The sequence below is a fragment of the Balaenoptera physalus genome, assembly GCF_965194825.1.
Source record: "Balaenoptera physalus genome assembly, chromosome: 2".
Classification (NCBI taxonomy): domain Eukaryota; kingdom Metazoa; phylum Chordata; class Mammalia; order Artiodactyla; family Balaenopteridae; genus Balaenoptera; species Balaenoptera physalus.
In genome coordinates, this window is record NC_138883.1 from 103,904,284 (window position 1) to 103,925,282 (window position 20,999).

The 20,999-nt window shown below is 40.9% G+C and overlaps 1 protein-coding gene and 1 long non-coding RNA gene across 3 annotated transcripts in view; both read left to right on the top strand.

The window, feature by feature from the left end:
• Positions 1–9,421, top strand: part of LIPC (lipase C, hepatic type) — a 178,713-nt gene extending 169,292 nt beyond the window's left edge. For both annotated transcript variants that reach the window (XM_082446877.1, XM_082446878.1), the window contains 3 exons: positions 1,497–1,614; positions 3,175–3,393; positions 8,056–9,421. In XM_082446877.1, the coding sequence (XP_082303003.1) occupies positions 1,497–1,614; positions 3,175–3,393; positions 8,056–8,167 (449 nt within the window). In that variant the 3' untranslated portion in view covers positions 8,168–9,421. The remainder of the gene's footprint in view (positions 1–1,496; positions 1,615–3,174; positions 3,394–8,055) is intronic.
• LOC309654354 overlaps positions 1–20,999 on the top strand; it is a 498,770-nt gene that overhangs the window by 366,465 nt on the left and 111,306 nt on the right. The gene's annotated exons all lie outside the window — the stretch shown is intronic.

Consider the following 20,999-nt stretch of genomic DNA (forward strand, 5'->3'; position numbering starts at 1 on the left):
AGCTTGAAACTCAGATCTTGAATTCTCAGAGGTGATTTCCATCTTGCTAAATGTTCATGCACATTCTGATACTCCCAAGCAAAATGTCAGTTCTTCATCCCACAAATGTTTATTAAGCACCTACTATGTGCAAGCACTGTATCAGGATTAGTGGGTTAATCATTATCTAGAACAGGAAAAACAAATACACAACAAGTATATCGTATATCCCCTATCCTTCGCCCAAGGCAGACACCAGTCCTCCCAAGAGCCTAGACACGGTCTCAGAGCCCATCTCAACATGGGGCCCCAGGCAGTCCTACCAATCAAGTTGACATGCCATATTAAACCTGTTTGCAGTCTTGGAGCTCAAGTGCTACAAGTACTTAGAGAATATGGAGACAGCAAGAAAAAGAAGTCTAAGCAGCCGTCAGTCATTTGGGAATGAGGTGGGGTAATTTTGAAAACAGCTCCACAGCTGGTTGGTGTAACAATGCAAGCTAATCAAGGCAATGGGTCCAGGCCAAGAGCACAGGCTGCTATGTGACCCTGAGCAGGTCACATCACCTCTCTGGCCCTGGTTTTCTGCTTTATAAAATGGGGCTGATAATAACAATACCCTCCTCATAGGGTAGTTATGATAAGTAATGATGCAATGTAAAGTGTTTAACAACACCTGTCCTATAGTAAGCAGTTTGCTTTTATTAATTAAATATAGACTGTATTTAGGTAAAGAAGAATAAAATAAATTTCCCTCTTCCAAACAACCCAGTAGAAGGACATTCTGGACACTTGATAAAATAGAAAAATTTTAGGCCCAGGTACTAGAACTAGTTGTCTTATTTCCATTGGAAAATGTGCTTGTTGAACCCCACAGAGCTAGTTCCCAGGAACTGCCCCAGAACACAAAGTTGTGGTCATTAGGGCATATTTCTTAGCTGGAGCTCTGTCTCACCCCAAAACTGACACCATCAAACAGGCAAAAGTAAAAATGACAGTGTGTTCTCTTGCTTTTGGCAGCTGCCTAAAAGGCAATATATCCTTTGATTTGTAAAAGGGGTCCCTTGCCAAATACATGGAATAGTCCAACAGAATTCATCTGGAAATTGATGAGAATGCCAAATATATTGTACTCCTATTCTGCTTTCTTTTGTTGGATAATATTTATTATATTATTGGGTTGGCCAAAAAGTTTATTCAGTTTTAAGTAAAAATAAAAGACACTTTTTTCATTTTCACCAAGAACTTTATTGAACAACGTATTCATTACCAGAACGAACTTTTTGGCCAACCCAATACAAACATAAGTCCTCTTAGACATTTAGGAAACTCAGAGAAGGAAAAAGAGGAAAATAAAAAGCATTCATAATTTTACCACCCAGAAAAAAAAAATGGGGTATCTATTCATCCATACTTTTCCCTCTGCTTTTTAAATTTTAAAAGTATGATATTTTTTATTTTACAATTTTCTGCTTAAATTATCTTTCTCTCTCCCTCTCCATCCTATTCCCCTCTAGTTTATCATTACCAGTTGAAGATTCAGTTCATCAACCAAATTGAGAAACCAATAGAACCAACTTTTGCCATGTCACTCCTCGGAACGAAAGAGGAAATGCAGAAAATCCCCATCACTCTGTGAGTATGAGGTACAGCCCCGTCCGTGGTGATGAGAGGCTTAATTTTCTCACAGGGTCCGGATGGACCCTGCTTTTCAAGGGTCAGGCCAGACACAACTTACTTTTCTCAGCCCATTATGACTGCCCCAAACACTCTGTCAGATGGGACATCCACCCACACGCAGCACCGTGTCATCCCTCCTCAGCCTCACCCAGTCCCCACGATTACTTTATGTTGCTGCTACCTGTGTTTGTGATGGGCCCAGTGCGACAGGGCCTGGAATGGAGAGGGAAGCCAGAGGTGGCCAGTCCATGTCTGCAGTACAGGAAGAAGACCCAAGCAGGGAGGAGTGGTGACGGCTGGAGCAGGTGTCCCCAGGAAGGCCCTGAGCGCCTTTCCAGTGAGTTCTGAAAGCCGTAGCCCAGAAATAACACTGGTACCATTCAACACGGCACAAATTTTCCATTCAGTCAGCCTGCACTGCCAGCCCTCCCCATCTGTCCTTTGCCCTGCTGCACCCCTGCTCACAACATGGGCAGTGGCCTCAACATCTCCTGCAGAGGCTCCGCACCTGCACTGGCCAGAAAAGGCCTGCTGGCTGCTTTTTCTCAGCATCTTGACCCTCAGCATGGGCTCTCCTTGGGAAGTGACACTAGCTTTCACCCACTCCAGCGACAGTCCTCAGCTTCCCGAGAATTGCCCCCAGCTTTGAACCTCTGATCATCACACTGATTCAGTCACTCAGCAAGGATGTGTTGGTGCTCAGCACTAGAGGTAGAGAGGACACTATCCTTAGGATGCTTCCAGCCTAGTGGGGTGGGTGGATTTCTAAACGATGCTTTACAACATACTACAGGAGGAGCTACAATGAGCCAAGCAAGGGAATCCTCCAGCCACCTGTCTCACCCTAAATCCAGTGTTAACTCTGCGCTGTCCCAAATCTCTCCCCAGGAGATTGTCCTAAGTAGTGGAAAGGGCATCTGGCAGTTCTGTCAATGTTGGGACATTTTAATGTCTTGGAGATTAGTGAGTAAAGCTGATAATGATACCTAAGGATCTGTATTTAAATCTTGCTCCAAACTGGTGCATCCTTTTTATATGTGGTTTTCTATTACTGCTATACTTGTTGTTTTAACAGAAGTTTCTATTTATGTGGGGAGGAAAAAAGCATCAATCTGTGGTGTGGCTCTAATGTGTTGATCAAACATACAGAGAGCGGTATTGCCCAGAGACCATTGCCAAAGCCTCTGCCCTCTTCAGGACAGTTTTCCCGACTTGGAAGCCTGAGCTAAACAAAGCTAACTAGACTCATTACCGCAGAACTCTTAGGGCGTTTTTAATATGCTAACACAGAAAATAAGATGGTTTTCCCAATGTTATTGGTCTGGAAAACCCTTTTTATCCTGGCACACCTATTGCTATCTCTATTAACAGTCTGTCCAATACCAGTTTGGGAAATGCAGCAGAAAAGACCATCCCAAATCATTCAGGCAAACCTAACATATCCTGAATGTGCCTAAGCATCACTTTGCTGTTAAAAATCAACTGACTGTGTCTGGTTTCCTTTGTATCTTCAAGGAACAAAGGAATTACTAGTAATAAAACCTATTCCTTTCTTATCACACTGGATTTGGATATTGGTGAGCTGATCATGATCAAGTTCAAGTGGGAAAACAGTATGGTGTGGTCCAATGTCTGGAACACGGTCCAAAACATCATCCCATGGGGAAGAGAGTCCCTTCCCTCGGGCCTTGTTCTGAAGAGCATCAGAGTCAAAGCGGGAGAAACACAGCAAAGGTGAGTGCTGTTTCAACCTCCTCCTAACATCTGTTAAGCATCTACCTATGTCAGCACTTTTACAGTTTACTATTTGCATCTGTCTTATGAAGTGGGCATTATTATCTCCTAATGATGGCATAAAGATGCTCAGAAAGATGAAATGACCATCCTGAGTTCACAAAGCCATAGGTGGAAGGACCAGGATTTGCACCTACGTCTTCTGATTGCTAGTCTAGCCTCTTCCCTCTGCCCACAGCTAATAGCCACCTGCCTCCAGAGTTTGAGAACAACTCACTAGCCCAGTGCTTTTCAAATTTCACCAGGTGATGTCAATGCTGCTAGTCCAAGGACCACACTTTGAATGGCAAGGACCTAGACGTGACATTTCTTCTTTGTTGTTTACCCAGAGAAATGCTTTTAACAAATCACAATCTCAAAATCTCACACTGTGGTGGCACCTTTCAAATCTAAGAATGCCAAGGGATCACTAGGGAACTTATTGAATATGCAGAATTCCACCTGAATACCCACCTGAAGAGCTTCTGATTGGCTGTGGTCTGTGAAGGACCACACATTTGGCAATAAGAGCCCTAAGAAATTCTGATGTGGACCAGTGGATTACCCTCAGGAGGTGCAGCTCTGTGTGACTGAACATCTCCCTCGGCCCAAAGTCTCTAGGGACACGAGGGGTTGGGTTGGGGGCAGGGAGTGAAGGAAAGAAAGGATGTCCAGCTGCTCCTTCAGTCCTCTCAGCAGAGCAAAAGGATGCCCAATGTATTTTACTATGGCAACCGTGCTTTTCTGTGGTTCTGCAGTTCCCCATGAAAGGAGAATCCTGTCCTTCCCCAGACCTTTTCCTATCTCCTCCCCACTGTATGTAGGAAACTTGTCTCTCCTCTCCTGCTGCCCTTTGTTGGCCAGCCTGTTGCTCTCTTTGGCTTGCCGCCCGCAGAGTTGGAGAACAGCATGCCTCTCACCTCTTCCCTCACCCCTCGGGCCTCACTGCTAGGAGTGGCCTGTGGCAGATTTATGCCCCCTGAGTCCCTTATACAACCACACTCTGAGTTTTTATCTCCCTGGGATACAAAATCCTGGCAATTACTAAGAGCATACTCTGCAATCTGCCAACAGATTTCCCCACGTGATCAATTTGAGAAAATTAAACTGCTTCTCTCCTCTTATACGCTTAGCTATTCTTGCGTGACTTTTTGTCCGTTTAGAAGAGCTCAACTGAGCACCACCCGTCCCCAGATTCTCTCAGCCGGGGAGTAATTCCTCAGTTTTAGTGGTTGCTTGCCATGGCAATTCTAGGTGACTTGACCTGAAAGGTAATATAAAACACAGCACTACCTTCTCCCCTGGTGCTTACCACATGGCTCTGAAGAAGGAAAGAGGAGAGGGACAGGAGTGGCGCTTACAGAGCTCCTGCTGCACCACGGGCTTGAACGAGATGCTCTAGAGCGTTCATCCCATGGAAGCGTCCCAGTGACCTTCTGAAATGGGTAGTATTGCTGTGCAGATTAGGAAGCTGAGGCTCACAGGAGTTACACAGCTTGGGGACATTGCTCCTAACTGTCTGAGCCCAGATCTGACTTGGTTTGTCTGACTCATTGCCCATTTGTTGCCCGAGCACAGCTCCTCCCCCCATTAGTCTTGGTCCCATTAATCTGACTTTCTCTGGTCTAATCTAGCAGAGTTGCAGAGCTGGAAGTTAATATATACGTACGTCACACCTTTCCTCACGGCTGCAGGAGGGGCATCATGAAAAAGGGGGAGGGAGTCTGGGACCTATAGTTTTTTAAGTTTTTAACTCAGTGAGTCCTATGGGTCTTTGCAGTACCCAACACCATCGGCGGGGGGTGGGTACCAAAAAAATCTGAGTTGTAGCTTTTGGCAGAAAGAAACTCAAGGACCTAATTAGGAAAACAAGACGCATTAATTTTACTAATGATATGCTGCATCCCAGGGCTTCTCAGACTTTAACATGCACACAGATCATCTGGGAATCGTGTTAAAATGTAGGTTCTCCTGTGGTAGGTAGAGATGGAGCCTGGGATTCTGCATTTCTAACAAGCTCCCAGGTGCTTCTGCTGCTGCTGGTCCGTGGACCACACTTTGAACAGTAAGAGTCTAGTACTGCATGGTCTATAGGAAGTCTAAGAAAAAAGACATCAGGTCAGGTTGGTGCTGTTCGGTCAGTGCTGCAACAGGCTTTGGAGAGGCCAAGAGGCATTCCCGGAGAGACAGGCAGTGACCAAACCATATGCAGGCAGAACCCAGTGACTTCTGCATCAGCGAGTCCCAAAGTCGAATTTTGATTTCACCGCTTCCATCTACGGAGGCTCAGACAATAGCTGCACCTCTCTGAGACTCAGTTCTCTAGTAGCAAATGGGAATTATAATATGTATTTCATGAGACTAATAACTACCGATTTTTGCGTACCTTCTACCATCTGAAATCCCAGAGCTGGGATGCAGATATTAAACCTCATTCTCAATCTCTTTGCTAACTACAAGGAAAAAAAAAAAAAAGGTTAAATAACTTGCTCTGTGCCTCCATGGAAGGAATTCAATGAGAGGTGATTTTCTTCCCCAAAGCACAAAGTCAGGGATGAGAGGGACTGTTGTGGGGGGAAGCGCAAGAGCAGAGAATATTGGTCCTATAGCGAGAAGTGAAAAGTGATTGGCTAAACAAAATGAGAAGATGTTTGATTGCCACAATAACCATATAAATGCAAAACAAAAATCAAGGAAATTATCACTGGTCACCCACTGGTTTGGCAGGAATTCAAAGACAGATAACATCCAGAGCTGGTAAAGGTGTGGAGAAATGGGCGTTTTCATACATTATTCGTGGGAGTATGAATTACAGAGCTTCTGTAGGGGAATGTCATTCAACAACTAACATTTAGTGAGCACATATCTTATGCTAGACACTGCTGTGTATACAGCAGTGAACAGAGTGGACAAAGCCCTTGGTCTCATGGAACTTATATTATCAAAATTTGAAATATGCATAATCTTGACCCAGAATTTTATGCTAGGTGTCTATCCCAGAGAAATACTCAAAATATCCACAAAAGATATCTATGTACAAAAATGTCTGTTGCAGTACTATTTGTAAATACTAAACCATTGGGGGAAAATCCCAATCTCCATTAATAGGAAAATGGCTAAATGCATTGTGATACATCCATACGCTGGAATGTTATGCAGCAGGTGAAAAAGACTGAAATAGATTTTTTTGAAATATAGTTGATTTATAGTGTTTCAGGTGTACAGCAAAGTGATTCAGTATATATATATTCTTTTCCAGATTCTTTCCCATTATAGGTTATTACAAGCTATTGAATATAGTTCTCTGTGCTATACAGTATGTCATTGCTGTTTATCTACTTTATAGATAGCAGTATGTATCTGTTAACTGCAAATTCCCAATTTATCCCTCCCCCCACTTCTCCCCTTGGTAACCATAAGTTTGTTTTCTATGTCTGTGAGTCTCTTTCTGTTTTGTAAATAAGTTTATTCATATCACTTATTTTAGATCACATATAAGTGATACCATATGATATTTGCCTTTCTCTGTCTGACTTACTTCACTTAGTATGATCATCTCTAGGTCCAGCCGAGAATGAAATAGATTTGTATGTACTGATGTGAACAGTTCTCCAAGTACATTATTTGATGACAAGAAAATTTTTCAGAAAAATACAACAAATTTTATGTTTGTATATGAACATCCGTATATGTGTAAATGCATAGAAAGAGGTCCAGAAAGACAGAAAGCAAATCACGAAAGCAGGGAGGGGAGTGATATTAGTGAAAGGTGGTGGAGGGTCTTTAATATTCAACCTCATATATTTCTTTACTGTTTGAATTTTTTAAGAATGCATTCATAATTACTCACAATAATTTTTAATTTAAAAAGTTTGATTTAGTAAAGACTTGACCTTAGATGCAATTCAAAAAAAAAAAAAAAGAAGCTATAAACTACAATTCTCTGTGACTACTGCTATTTTTTTTTTTTTCAGATAGATACAATTGAAGTTAGTAACACAAAATAGCATCTCAGGCCAAACCAGTGGTCAAAGTTGTCAGCCGTTGGTCTCCAAGAGAGACCCAAAGCACTTAGTGATATCCTCTGTGGCTGGAGGACCAGATAAGAGGAAAGGGTGGGGCTTATAGGGCTGAGCCAGGCAGATGCTGATGACAGTGGCCTCATGCCCAGGGACCTGTAAGAAGGGCATTGACAAACTGGAGTGTGTCCAAAAAAGAAAGGCTGGGCACGAAGCCTGCCTGTGAGGAACAGTTGAAGAAAGTGCTAATGTTTGCCTTGGAGACAGGGTAATGTAGTGAAAGAAACCATTGTTGCCCTCAAACCTTTGATAAGCTGTATAAAGGAGAACAAAGCAGGGCTGCCCCAAGGACTTTCAGTTTTTACAGAACTGAAATCACACCACACAGAGCTCCGGGAAGCCTTACACTGATTGCTTTCACTGACCTGGGCTTTGTTTTTCTCTGAAGTTATGAAAATATTTGCAGTCATAAGGATCTAATTTTTTTTTAAATACCATGTATTACTAAATAGCATGTCAAGTTGGGTATTTGACAAAGGATGAAACACTTCAATAAGCTCCATCCAAAATTTAGTGCTATGTTTGCTTGATGTTTTCTATGCAGAATGACATTTTGCTCAGAAAACATGAATGATCTACAACTTCACCCAACCCAGGAGAAAACCTTTGTGAGATGTGAATCAAACTCTAAAAAATTGAAGCGAAAGATCAGATGAGCTTTAATGAAGACCCAGTGTGAAGAATAAATGATTTTATTCCTTATCTGGAATGGTTGCCTTGTTTGAAAACCAAAGTTATATAAAGAAACTTGTATAAAGCTTTAATAGAGTTAAGATTTAAAGGGGAGCACATTTCACTGTTATAAACTCAGCTTTTTAAAACTATGTTATGCAACTATATTCAAATATTAGTGTAACCAATGCCCAATTTTATGTCTGACTGAATGGTAATATATGCAAATAAGTACAAATGTAAGAGCCATTTTAGATCCGTTGTTCTAATTTAAAATGTCTTTTACAATTAAGTCAAATTTCCCGTATTCCTTGCTAGTTTGTTCTGTTCAGTTTTTTGAAACATGCTGGAAAGATACTTCTTTATTATATAACTAGCACTTCCATAAAGTGAAATTCCAATTAATCACAGTTGTGTGTCCCAAAGTACACACCCTTTAAGACCATTCAGCTCACCAAAAGAAGAAAAATTCTACTTAAACTAAAAGTTACCATCATACGAATCATACAGTTATTTCACTGAACCAAACCAATTGTACTAGAATTCTCCTAAAACTACTAATGATAACCATGAAAGCTGGATAGTTGGTCGTTTTAATGATTAAATTACTATTGAAGTACAATTTTCCTCTTTTACTAATGCTTGCCCCAAAAGCTAATGGAAAACTTGGAATATCTCAAAGACTTAGATATCAAATCTCAAACGGACCAATAAACAAAATAATGATGTTTTGACCAGCAAACTCCATCACGGAGCATGTGAAGGAAGTATTAGATACATGCCTTGGATGTAAATCCCTTGGACCTGTGTTTCAAGTAATTCAGAGAAGAGGAGCACACTCTACACGTTCAACAGCCTCACCTGACACTGGCACAGCCTCAGCTCCACACAGCCCGTAATTCGTATGCTCTTCACCAGAGCAGGGCTCCTGGAAACAAAAGTCCTGAAGACATACCTGCCTCTGATGAAATCAATTTAAGAGGATCTTGCACGATTCACTTTTATTTCCCTTGGAAAGACCCGCAAAACTAAAGGATATGGGGGAGGAAGGACAGCTGGGTCAAGGTTGTATTGTGTGTCCTGCATGCTAATCTTGACTACAAAAGCACCTGACCGCCCTTTTAGGTATTGTGTGTGTGTGTGTGTGTGTGTCTAGAAATTACAGATATTAAAATGAACACTGTTTCCCATCATGTCTAAAATACTAAGATTTACAATAAACTCATGTTTGTGTTGGATGGGCATGTTTGATCACTGACTATCCAGAGGGAATATAAAATATCACTTTTTGAGCATACTCTTTGCTATATACCCCATAGAATCTATGCACAAGTCAAACAATACTCCTCTCAGCCTTGAAGACATCACAACCAGAAACAGCCCAAGTATCCACCCACGCGGTGCATAAATGAACAGTGGTATATCCTTACTAACGGTTGTTAAACAGCAGTGAAAAAGATGACCCAAAGCTACACACACAACAAGAAAGGGCCGAGTCTCGAGTGAGACAGAGAGGCGTCCAGGGGGCAGAATTTAAGGAAGCACTTGTGGGTTTGTGTATTTACACAAAGACACAAAATATATATGTAGTTTGTTACAAGGAGAACTAAACTATATTGTTAAGGATGGATAAATAGGTGGTAAAATACTAAGTAAAAGCAATAACATCCCTAGCACGACAGTGAGGCTGTGGTAATCTAGGAAAGAGGAAGTGCACACCAGAGTTCCAGGTGCCAGCAACATTGTACTTGTCACTCCGAGTGGTGGTTGCACAGGTGTCCATTTTTATAACCAGTCTTTAAACCGTACATATATATTTTATGCACTCACTTTTCGTATGAATGTCACATTTTGCAATACAAAAAAAAAAAATAGAAAATAAAGGGCAGAGTTTAAAACCAACGTTTTTCTACTCTAGTGTGATGCATTCCAATACTAATTAGTTTCACACAAAATATAATTAGAAATTATTTCATCTTTAGTAGGAAAACTTAAAGTGACACAGGACGTCATAACATTTGCAGCAGAGAAATCAATAAGCAACCAACATGACAAATGGTTAATGGAAACATTTGAGACTCCTCTTGGCATGGATTATTTTCACTTGGGAAGATGTGTTCATCGACATCACATTTTCTGAAGTACATCTTAGGAGGGAAGTCAAATAGGGAAACTGAATAATGCAGCCACATCTGTTCATTGCACATGCAAAATGCTGACTGGTATGCTGATTATACGCACCTCTCTCCAAAGAATCTGTATTTATGAGCCCACTCAGGAAAGATAACACTAGCATACTGCCTTTCAGGCAAAAGCCTGTTTGTGCTTTTACTTGTAAGAGAGCACAGGGAAAGAAATGGGGCATCAATTACACTGCAGCTGGGCTCTTTGAGGTGCCTGAAGTCAGAGAGAAGGAAACAAGCACTCCATTCAACACTAAAATGAATGCACTGTCCTCCAGAGCCAAGCTGCCTGTCTTCAGTGTTCACCTTGATAATGTTGCCGCAGACATTGTGAAAGCTTTGGTAGCAGTTACACGTCTCTGGGGTGACAGAGCAAGAAGCCAAGCTGCCCAGCGCAATGCCCGCTCTCCCACCAGAGCGTGGATGAGAGGGAAGCCAGATGGATGGGAACTAGACAAGCGATAGGAAGACTAAAGAAGTCAATCCCGAGAGTCACCACCTACTTGCTTACCTCATCTCATACTACAGACCTCTCCTTGAATTCCTATGATCTGTATGTGATGAATGGCCCCCAGCACACCTCATTCCTTCTATCGGGGCTCAGGACAGGCTGCCCCAAAATATGCCACAGTGGCATATTATTTTTGAATTAAAGTTACTTAAGAAAGAGCCAATGCAAGAGGGACACTCTGACCCTCCTTTCCGTCTCTCTGAAAGCAGGAAATAAATCTCTCCTGTGAAAGGTGCCCTCCCTGATCTGGAGGTAGAAAGACACCCTTATCACCAGAGATAGGGAATTGGGGCTGAGAAGCCTGTATAAACAAGCATTGTTACTTCTTTAATTTACTACCCTAAGCCCAAAGTCTGTTGAGATTCTCCACTAAATTGAGCACCCAGAACCTAACTTTCTTTGTCCTGTCAATTCCTCACAAATATATCGTCTCCTTGTCTAAAAAGTATAAAAGCTGCCTGCTTTGGCCACCTCTTAGGTCCCATTTTATGAAACCTCCGTTTGCATGAATTAAATTTGTTTTTCTTTCTCCTGTTCATCAGTCTTGTGTCGACTTTATTATTAATCCACCCGCAAGAACTCAAGAGGAGTAGAGGGGGAATCTCCCCCTCCCCGAGACTTCCCATCTCTCCCTTTTCTTACACCTCCTTCCTCTTTCTCCTTCCTCCAGAATGTCCTCTTCCCTGCTTAACTGAATCTTATTTATCCATCCAGACCCAGTTACTTCACCAGTTATTTCCTAGGTCAGCCCAGCTCACAGGGATCTCGCGCTCCCCTGAACGCCCAGCTGTAACGTAAATGATGCTCTCACCGGGCCCTCAGTTACTGGTGCGCTGCTGACTCCTGCTGCCTCTCTGTCTCCTCTCTGCTCCTTGCCCTCTACTCAACCTGTCAAGGTTGGCGCTCCTCAGGGTCTAGACCTCCTTCTCTGCTCACTTACTTCTCTCTCTTTACGCTGCCTCTCCACTCCTGTGGCTTCATTTATGACCCGTGCAGGCCAACCCCTCTCACCTTAGAGCTGCACTGTGGGGTCCCCCCGAGCGGCAGGCACGCCCGTATGTGCAATTGCCCACTCTCAACGCTTCTCCCTTTGCTGTCTTACAAGCTCAAAAGGTTCAGAACTGAGCCCATCATGTCCTCCCTGCCCCCCCCCCAAACCTGCTTCTCCCCATGCTGCCTGTTCTGTAGCTCAGTGAATGTCATCATTACCCCACTAGTTGCTGATACCAGACACCGGGGGGACCATCCATAATGTCTCCTCCCCTTTGGCCCTTCACAACTGAACAGTCACCAGATCCTATGGGTTTTACCCATGCTTCTTAATTGTGTCTACGGCTCTCCACCTCCACTGCCATCATCCCAACCCAAGCCAACACTCTCTCTTACCTGGATGTTTGTGACGACTTTCCACTTCTTCCTGCTGTGGCCAAACCTCTTTCAATCCATTTTTATCACAGCAGCCCGGGTGATCTTTAAAAAAAAAATTTTTTTTTCTTAAAGACACATACCATTTTCATACTTAAAGCCCTTCAAATGACTTCCTAATGGTCTTTGGAAAAAAGTCCAAAATAATTACCCTGGCTTCCAAGGCCTTCCATCAGGCTCCCACTTTTCCCTCCAGTCTCATCGCCCTCATTCACTACGTCATTGTAACCCAGCCTGCACGTTAGAACTGCCTCAGAAGCTTTCAAAACTACCCAGGTCTCAGCCCCACCCCGAGAGATTTTTATTGACTTGGCCTGGGTAAAGCCTGGGTAACGCGAGACTTAAAATGCCTTCCAGGTGATTCTAACGTGCGCTAAGTTTGAGAACCATGGGTTTAGACAAGTGGGCCCTCTTTCAATTCCCTGAAAGGTGCAAAGCTCTCTCCTGCTTCTCAGCCTTCACCCTCTCCTCTTCTCCCACCTTCTTCCCAGGCTCCCAGTCCCAGTTTAGGTGTTACTGCTTCAGGGATAATTTAACAAAGATTAGCCACCCCACCACCACCGTCCCAGCTATACATACTCTTCCTTTTTTTTTTTTTTAAAGGGGGCCTTTTTTTTTTGGCTGTGTTGGGTCTTCGTTTCTGTACGAGGGCTTTCTCTAGTTGCGGCGAGCGGGGGCCACTCTTCATCGCGGTGCGTGGGCCTCTCACTATCGCGGTCTCTCTTGCTGCGGAGCACAGGCTCCAGACGCGCAGGCTCAGTAGTTGTGGCTCACGGGCCCAATTGCTCTGCAGCATGTGGGATCCTCCCAGACCAGGGCTCGAACCTGTGTCCCCTGCGTTGGCAGGCGGATTCTCAACCACTGCACCACCAGGGAAGCCCACTCTTCCTTTTTTTTTAAAAGGGATTTCTTTTTTTTTTAATATTTTACTTATTTATTTGGCTGCGTCGGGTCTTAGTTGTGGCATGCAGGCTCTTAGTTGCAGCATGTGGAATCTAGTTCCCTGACCAGGGATCGAAACGGGGCCCCCTGCATTGGGATCACGGAGTCTTAACCACTGGACCACCAGGGAAGTCCCTATACCTACTCTTAACATCTTCTCATTCTTCTGGAAAAGTTATTTGTGGCCATGCCATGTGGAGCCATATTGGAGCAAAACAAAAAATCAGTGATCCTGTCTTTATATAAAATATTGATATTTTATTCATCACAGATTTTTGCATTAATTTTGATTTTTTAAAATATTGCATTAAAATATTATTTATATTGAGAGCTGAGTTTTTGGAGCGGCCTTAAATGGTACACCCAAGGCAAGTGCCTCAGCCACCTCACCCTGGTCCTGGCAATTTGTGGGACTGTTTATTTAATGTCTGTCTCCCACGCTGGGTGTGAAGCTCTGTGAAGTCGGGGAGCTTCTAGATGTTCACTGCTTTATCCTAAGCACCCAGCCCACCGTGGCAGAGTTGGCGTTCCGTAAATATGTGTTGACGTTACAAGTGACAGTCATCTTTTTACAAGTATGTCTTCTCTTGCCAATTAAATCATAAGCTCCAACTACAGTATCTGTTCAAGATAGCGTTCACTGCTTCCGCATTCCGTTTGAAAACACAGCCACGTTGCTGTAGCAGTTGACTTCCCTCCCCTCTCAAGGACAGCCTTATCCCTTCCCACCCTCTGGCCTCCTCTCGTCCTGATTTGGCATCTGTCGCAGTCAGTTCATTAAAAGCCTTTGTGTTCCTTGACTAAAATTTTGCTTTTCAAATTAGGTCTATCACAAGAAGGATTTTCTAGAGAGCTATACTCATGCCAAGTAAATTAGAGTTGGGGGTGACCAGATGTGTCATCACAAGTACCCTGAGTAAGTTTTCTCATCAGAAAATTCGGGATGACACTGACCTAGTCCAAAGCCTTCCTCTCAAGGGAACATAACATCACAGCTGTGGCTGAGCACCTCCAGTGAAGGGAGGTCCCTACCTTTGCAGAGAGCGAATCTGCCTGGCCATAACCTCTCAACCTTAGTTTCTTCCCCAGAAGCCCTAGAGACCAAATTCATGCCTCGAGTAGCTGAAGACGGTCTGGATGTGAGGCTATGAGCTCTTGAGGGCAGAAGTAATGTGTTCTTGGGATTCGTTCATGGGATTGTTTTAAATTTCCCATTTGTTAGATGTTTTACAAAAGCATAAATACAACATGTGAAACTATGCAAAGATGTATAAAGAGAAATCTAGTCATCTCCCTGCATCCTCCTCCTACCCAGCCCCAGCAAGCTTGGGTAGGTAGAGGATAATAACAGCTGTTATGTTATTCCTTCAAACATCCACAAGCACTTTTACACACTCAGGGCTCTGTGGTTTTCACCAAAGTAGAATCATACTATATAGATTACTCTGAAACTTGCTTTTATTTCTTATTTTTTAGTTGATATAGATCATCAATATTCCTGTAAGTTAGGAGAGATGAACATGTTTTTCTAATTTCTGTAGAAGCAGAGTTATACCTGTTGGAGGAGTTAGTGCAATCTTTTTCCTACTCTTCTGGCTCGGGCCAGTCCCCTGACTCATGTTGACGAGTAGGGGTGTCAATGAAATTTTTTGTGGTCATATACCCGAACATATGTACACATTCTTATATAAAGGGAGGTTGTCACTGTTTTACAAACATGTAATTACCTTATACATTCTTTTCAGCAAATTGATTTTCTTACTCAGTGGTACCTCCTGAAATCTTTCTAGGTCAATTGGTATAGCTCTCAATATTTTTTATGACTGCCTAATATTCTAGATTGTGGAGGTGTCTTAAAATATTCAGTTGGTCTCATACTGCTGTGCCTTCACCTTTCTTCTAGCTTTTTGTCCCTGTGAAAAAGGCTGCATTTAACATTCTTATACATACCTCCTATATATACCCATTTGTGGGAAATATTTCTAGCAGTGGAATTGCTAGGTCAAATGATACATATTTTTCAACATAATGCTTGCTTATGCTTGCATTATGTTGCCGTACGGCTTTCCCAAAAGGCTGCAACAGTTTGCAGTTCCACCATAATCTTTGAGCACCTACTCTCTCCTCTCTCCGCCTCTTTCTAGGAGGAAATATTTATTGCTCATTTTAGTTTTTGTCAGTCTGACAGCAGTAAGTGATAACTTCATTGTGACTAGATTTCCCTACTGAGTCTCAGAATCTTTCCACAGATTTATTGAATTTGCTTTACTGTGAACTAATTGTTCAAATCCCATTTTCCATTGGAATGCTTGTCTTTTTCTTGTCAGTTTGTAAGAACCCCATACTTCGTGAAATGTTATTAACCCTTTATCTTTCAGCTTCTTTGCAAAATTTTTTTCCAAATCTGTTCCTCTATTGATTTTAATTATAGTATTCTATAGTATTCTTTGTTATACAGTATTCTTTGTTATACAGTAGTATAAATTTTTCTGAGGTCAGAAAAGTCTAACATTTCTTTTATAACATATGGATTTCTTGACTTACAGTCAGAAAATTACAGTCTCTTTCATCATCAAATTGCAAATTGTACAAAATGAAGATTTTCTTCTGAGATCTGTATTTGTTTTCCTACCTTAAAGGCTTTAATCAATTGAAATTTATTTTTGTATGTGGTATGAGATTGACTGCCAACATAACTGTCTTTTATATGGATAAAAGTGGAGCTAACATTATTTATTTAATATATTAACTTTTCATGCTGAATTCAGATCCCACTTTTATCATAAATTTAGAGTACATACTGGGAACTATTTCTTAATTCCCTATTTTGTTATATTGATCTCCTTGTTTATTTCTATTCCAACCATACTTAATTGATTTCAGAGTTTTTATTTACTTGCTTACAGGGGCTTTATTCATAGTATATTCTTAGGCATCTAGTCTTTCATATGGACTTTAAGGTAATTTTATCCAATTCCCTAAAATCTCTCTTAATATTTTAATTGGGAATCACAATTAGGAATTAGTACAAGGAGAATTGACCATTTTACTATATGAAGTCTCCTCATCTAGGAACATTATATGTTTTCCATTTGTTCACATCTTATTTCATGTCCTTCAATAAGATTTTACACTTTTAATTTTAATTTTCATTTATTCCTAAGTATTTTAATTTTTTGTCATCATTGAAAATGGAATCAGCCATTCCATTTGTATTTAATGGAGCTGGTTACTAGCATATAGAATAGATTTTGGATTTTATTTATTTATTCTATATTTGTCCACTTTATCAAATTATTTTATTGACTCTATTTGGTTTTTTATTTTACTAGAATCTCATGGTATACAATCACCTCATCACCAAAAAGACAATATATACTGATTATTTTATTTTTTTCACCTTAGTGGGGTTTTTTTTTTTAATTTTTTTTTTTTTTAACTAATTAATTTATTTTTTATTTTTGGCTGTGTTGGGTCTTCGTTTCTGTGCTAGGGCTTTCTCTAGTTGCGGCAAGTGGGGGCCACTCTTCATCGCGGTGCGCGGGCCTCTCACTATCGCGGCCTCTCTTGTTGTGGAGCACAGGCTCCAGACGCGCAGGCTCAGTAGTTGTGGCTCACGGGCCTAGTTGCTCCGTGGCATGTGGGATCTTCCCAGACCAGGGCTCGAACCCGTGTCCCCTGCATTGGCAGGCAGATTCTCAACCACTGCGCCACCAGGGAAGCCCACCTTAGTGGGTTTTCTAGAAGCTCTAAGACAATGTTAACTAAGAATGCTGATAGTAGATACTGCTGTTTCATTCTCGATATTAATTAAAAGTTTTGATGTTTTGCCTGTAGTACATACATATATATTTTTTTATATATATATAGCATTGGCAAGTAAACCTTATTGTATTTAAGTGGTTTTCTACTATTTTTATTGGAAATGGCTGCTGAAATTTTAAAAATGCCTTAGTAATATATGAATTTTCTTCTTTAGTTTATCCATAAAATTAATTATGCTGATAGATTTCCTGATACTGACTCACACTTGCATTCTTGGAATAAACCCTCCTTGGTTATAATGTATTTTTTTCATAACATTACTGGATTTTACTTGCTAAAATTTAATTAGATTTTTACCTTTATTCTCATAACTGAAACTGATGTTCACTTTTTTTGGTGCTATCATTTTCATCCTTTGATACTCTATAGCTTTCATCTATGGCCTTGAATAGTTTAGATAATATAGTGATGATCTTTATAATTTTTTTAATTAGAGAAAAATTCAGCTGTGAAAGCATCTGGTCGTTGTGCTTTTACATATAGTATTCTTAGGTTTTCAGCTTTTACTTGTTTATTGCATATAACATTTATTTAAATTATTTTTGTGAAATACCTTCAAGCAAGAGAGGTACAAAGTTACTCATGATAATGAGTAAATGAAGGCATAACATTAAAGCACAGGAAAAATCCCAAACTAAACTGAAATTTTAATAGTTCTACCTGAGGTAACTAAGCAAGCACACACATTTTTCATGGGAAATAAGATTAAGCCACAGGAATGCTATGTAGTGCTCTGTCCAACATTAAAAGTAGATACAATCCACCAAAGGCGGGTGAGGGGGGTGGAACCAATAGCCTATAAAGTGAAAAAGTTTAGTTGACTGTCAGGAGAAACTATGTTGGAGAATGGTAATATTTCTCCCAATTTCTAGAGATACTCTGCTTAAGAGTATATTTAAACACTATATTTTCAGGAAGTACATTTGGAATAATTCTAAGTTCTTACAATTCCTGGGGGATTGGGGCATTCATTCATAGCATGGCTGATGCTCTTTGAGCAGCCCATGTGTTCGTTTTCTACCTTATACTCTCAATTCTAAATGGAATAAGAGGTACAATGAGTCTTATTACTATTTTGTATTTATTAACAATGACATACAATGAGATATGTGTAGGCCCAGAAAATAGGCCCATTGATTTAGGAATATAAAGTAAGGTAAGGAATCTAATGCACTTTAAAAAATAAAAAATAAAAAGAGTTTCTAAAAGGAAACATTTAATGGAATATAATAAGTTATTTCTGTGAGATCTTTTATGACTCTACTGTCTTCTAGGCTGGAATAAAATTAGTAAAATTAAAAGATCACGATAACAAGCATAAATTACACCTGGGTTATTATGAGTATAGAGAAAGAGAGAAAAAAAGAAAGAGAGTAAAGAAGGAGGAAAGGAAGGGAGGAAGGGAGGGAGGGAGACAGGACAATGCTTTTTTTCCTTCCTAAGAAGGAAGCTTTTACTTTTATAGTCAAGACCATGTCTAGAGTGAGGCAAGCAAGGCACCTCCATCACAAAACCCGAGGAGGCAAGAGATGCAAGTGCCAGCCCTCACTTGTGTGACCCTGAGAGTGAGCTCTCCTTTATGAGTGCAGTGCCCAGGATGCCAGGGTTGGCACTTGCATGACCTTGTCTTCTTGAATTTTGTGCCCTGGGCAGCTCACCTGCCTCTCCATAGTCCCAATTCTGTTTATGTTAAATCCTTCTTCATATTTTCTTTTGCTTAATTTTGTTCTTTTCAAAGAACTTGCTGCATAGAAAAACAAGTACTTTTATTTTTAGATATTCTTCTTTAATGATAATGGTGTGTATGTTTATAAATTTTCCTCTGAGTACAGATTTTGATAGAAAGCATGCCCTTTTTTACTGCTTTCTAGATAGTTTACAGTTTTAGCTCTATTTTCCTCTTTGCTCTAAAAGTTATCCAAGAACTATTCCTTAATTTATAAGCAGGCTACTCCAGACACTTTTAAATTTTAAATTCCTCCTTGTCTACTATTAACTTTGCTATTTCTATTTTCTTTTTTATTATATTTGCTTGGTATCTTTGTCCATCCCTTTATTTTCTTTATACTCTTTTATTTAAAATTTTGTTTTAGATATTTTTCTTCTAGATGTTGTATAGCTGGTTTATTTATATTTCCAGTTCAATCTAAGTGTCTCTGACTTTTAGTGGGAAAATCCAGTCCCTCCACATTAAGCATTATAATTGGACTCCTCCCACTAACTTATTTTATTTAGTTATTGGCTTATATTACTTATTATTTCTTATTTTTAATTGTATTTATTTTTGCAGATTGATCAAATTATTATTATTTCCTCTTTCCATCTTGTTAACATGACTTCTCTTGTGGATTTTCATTATATTTCCTGCTAGTTTCCCTTTCTTGTTGCTCATGATCAGATAACTATTTCTTTACCATTTTTTGAAAACCAGATCTATATTTCTCCCACCAAAATACTCTATTCTTCCACCATTTCCACTCCAAACTTTAGCATACATTCACTCCCCCCACCAGTTCCACAGCCACTCCCCAGATGAGACCTTTGGAACATTTCCCTCCTTTCCACCCACTCCTGATGCCCGGATTTGCTTAGATTCACTTATTATTTTTAGTTCCAGACTGTTTTTAGAGGAGTTGTCAAGGCAGATGGTGATGTGATCAATTCAGGAAAAGAATAGACTTACAGAGTGGAGAGTCCAGATGCACTCAGCAGTAGAGGGATGAGCTTCTCTGGGCTTTGTGTATTCAGGTGCTGGTGATATACTCTGATTTGGGTGATGGTCCCTTTTACCATTCTCCTAAGATTTTGTATTCTCCTGGCCCTTCCCCATGCTTATGGAGACTTTGAGTTTGTTTGGAAACTAAGTAAAAGAAACTGGTAACATATTCTTGGGTTATTTTGCAAGACTGAGTGAACTGAAAGTACAGGAGGTCTGCCTAGGTCAATTTCCATACAGTTCTTTTCTCTCATTGGTCGGCAGTTTTCTATATTGTAGCGTACAGTGTGGTAAATAAGCAGTTCAATGCTGGGATGATTCTTTCTTCTTTAGAAGTAACTGTTCTTTTCTGGGGAAACTTGTAAGATTTTTCTCTTTTCTTGTAGCTCAGAGATATAATATGCCTAGAAGTCTTTTTTGTCATCAGTCTTTCCTGGAACTCTGTGAGGTGCAACTCTCTCTTCAATTAAGAAACTTTTCTTATCTTACTGATTGCCTCTTCTATTGTATTATCTATCCCCTTCTCGATTTCTATCCCTCTCCTGATTTATATCTCTCTGTGTTTTTGCACTGTGCTTTGAGGTGTCTCTTTCTCTTATCTTCCAGGATACTAATTCAGACATCAACCATGACCACTTTCTCCTTCAGTTCAACTCTTGAAACTTTTACATCAAAATCTTTTTTGGTCTCAGAAAATCAGTGTGTGTGTGTGTGTGTGTGTGTGTGTGTGTGTGTGTGTGTGTGTTGCACTTAAATCTCCTTAAGTTTCCTTATTCTTTTGGTTCAAGTTATCTATGCCAACAGCTATTTCTGTACTGAGGGTTCTACTTGTAATTCTTCTCCCTGGCTGCTGGGCCCCATTAGGAAGCTTCTTTTCCTTTGTTTGCTCACTGAGGCGCTGTCCCACGTATTGGGGTATCTCAAGTGGCAGCATTCCCAAAGCAGTGGAAGGAACCGTGGTCTCAACCTCCCCTGGCCACAGCTTAGCGGCAGATGGGTTGCCAGTCCTCTGGTGAGGCCCTAGGAGGAAGCCCTTCCCAGTCTTTTCACCTCTTCAACTCAGGATTGGAGGCAACTCAGCCCATGTGCTCAGCTCCTCGGGAACCAGGGGGACCAGCTACACTCATAGGGACCTTCCCCCTGGTCCTCTGTCAGGATGCTGAAGCCTCACCAACATTCCAGGCATTGCCTGCCTCCCAACAGCTGCTTTTCTC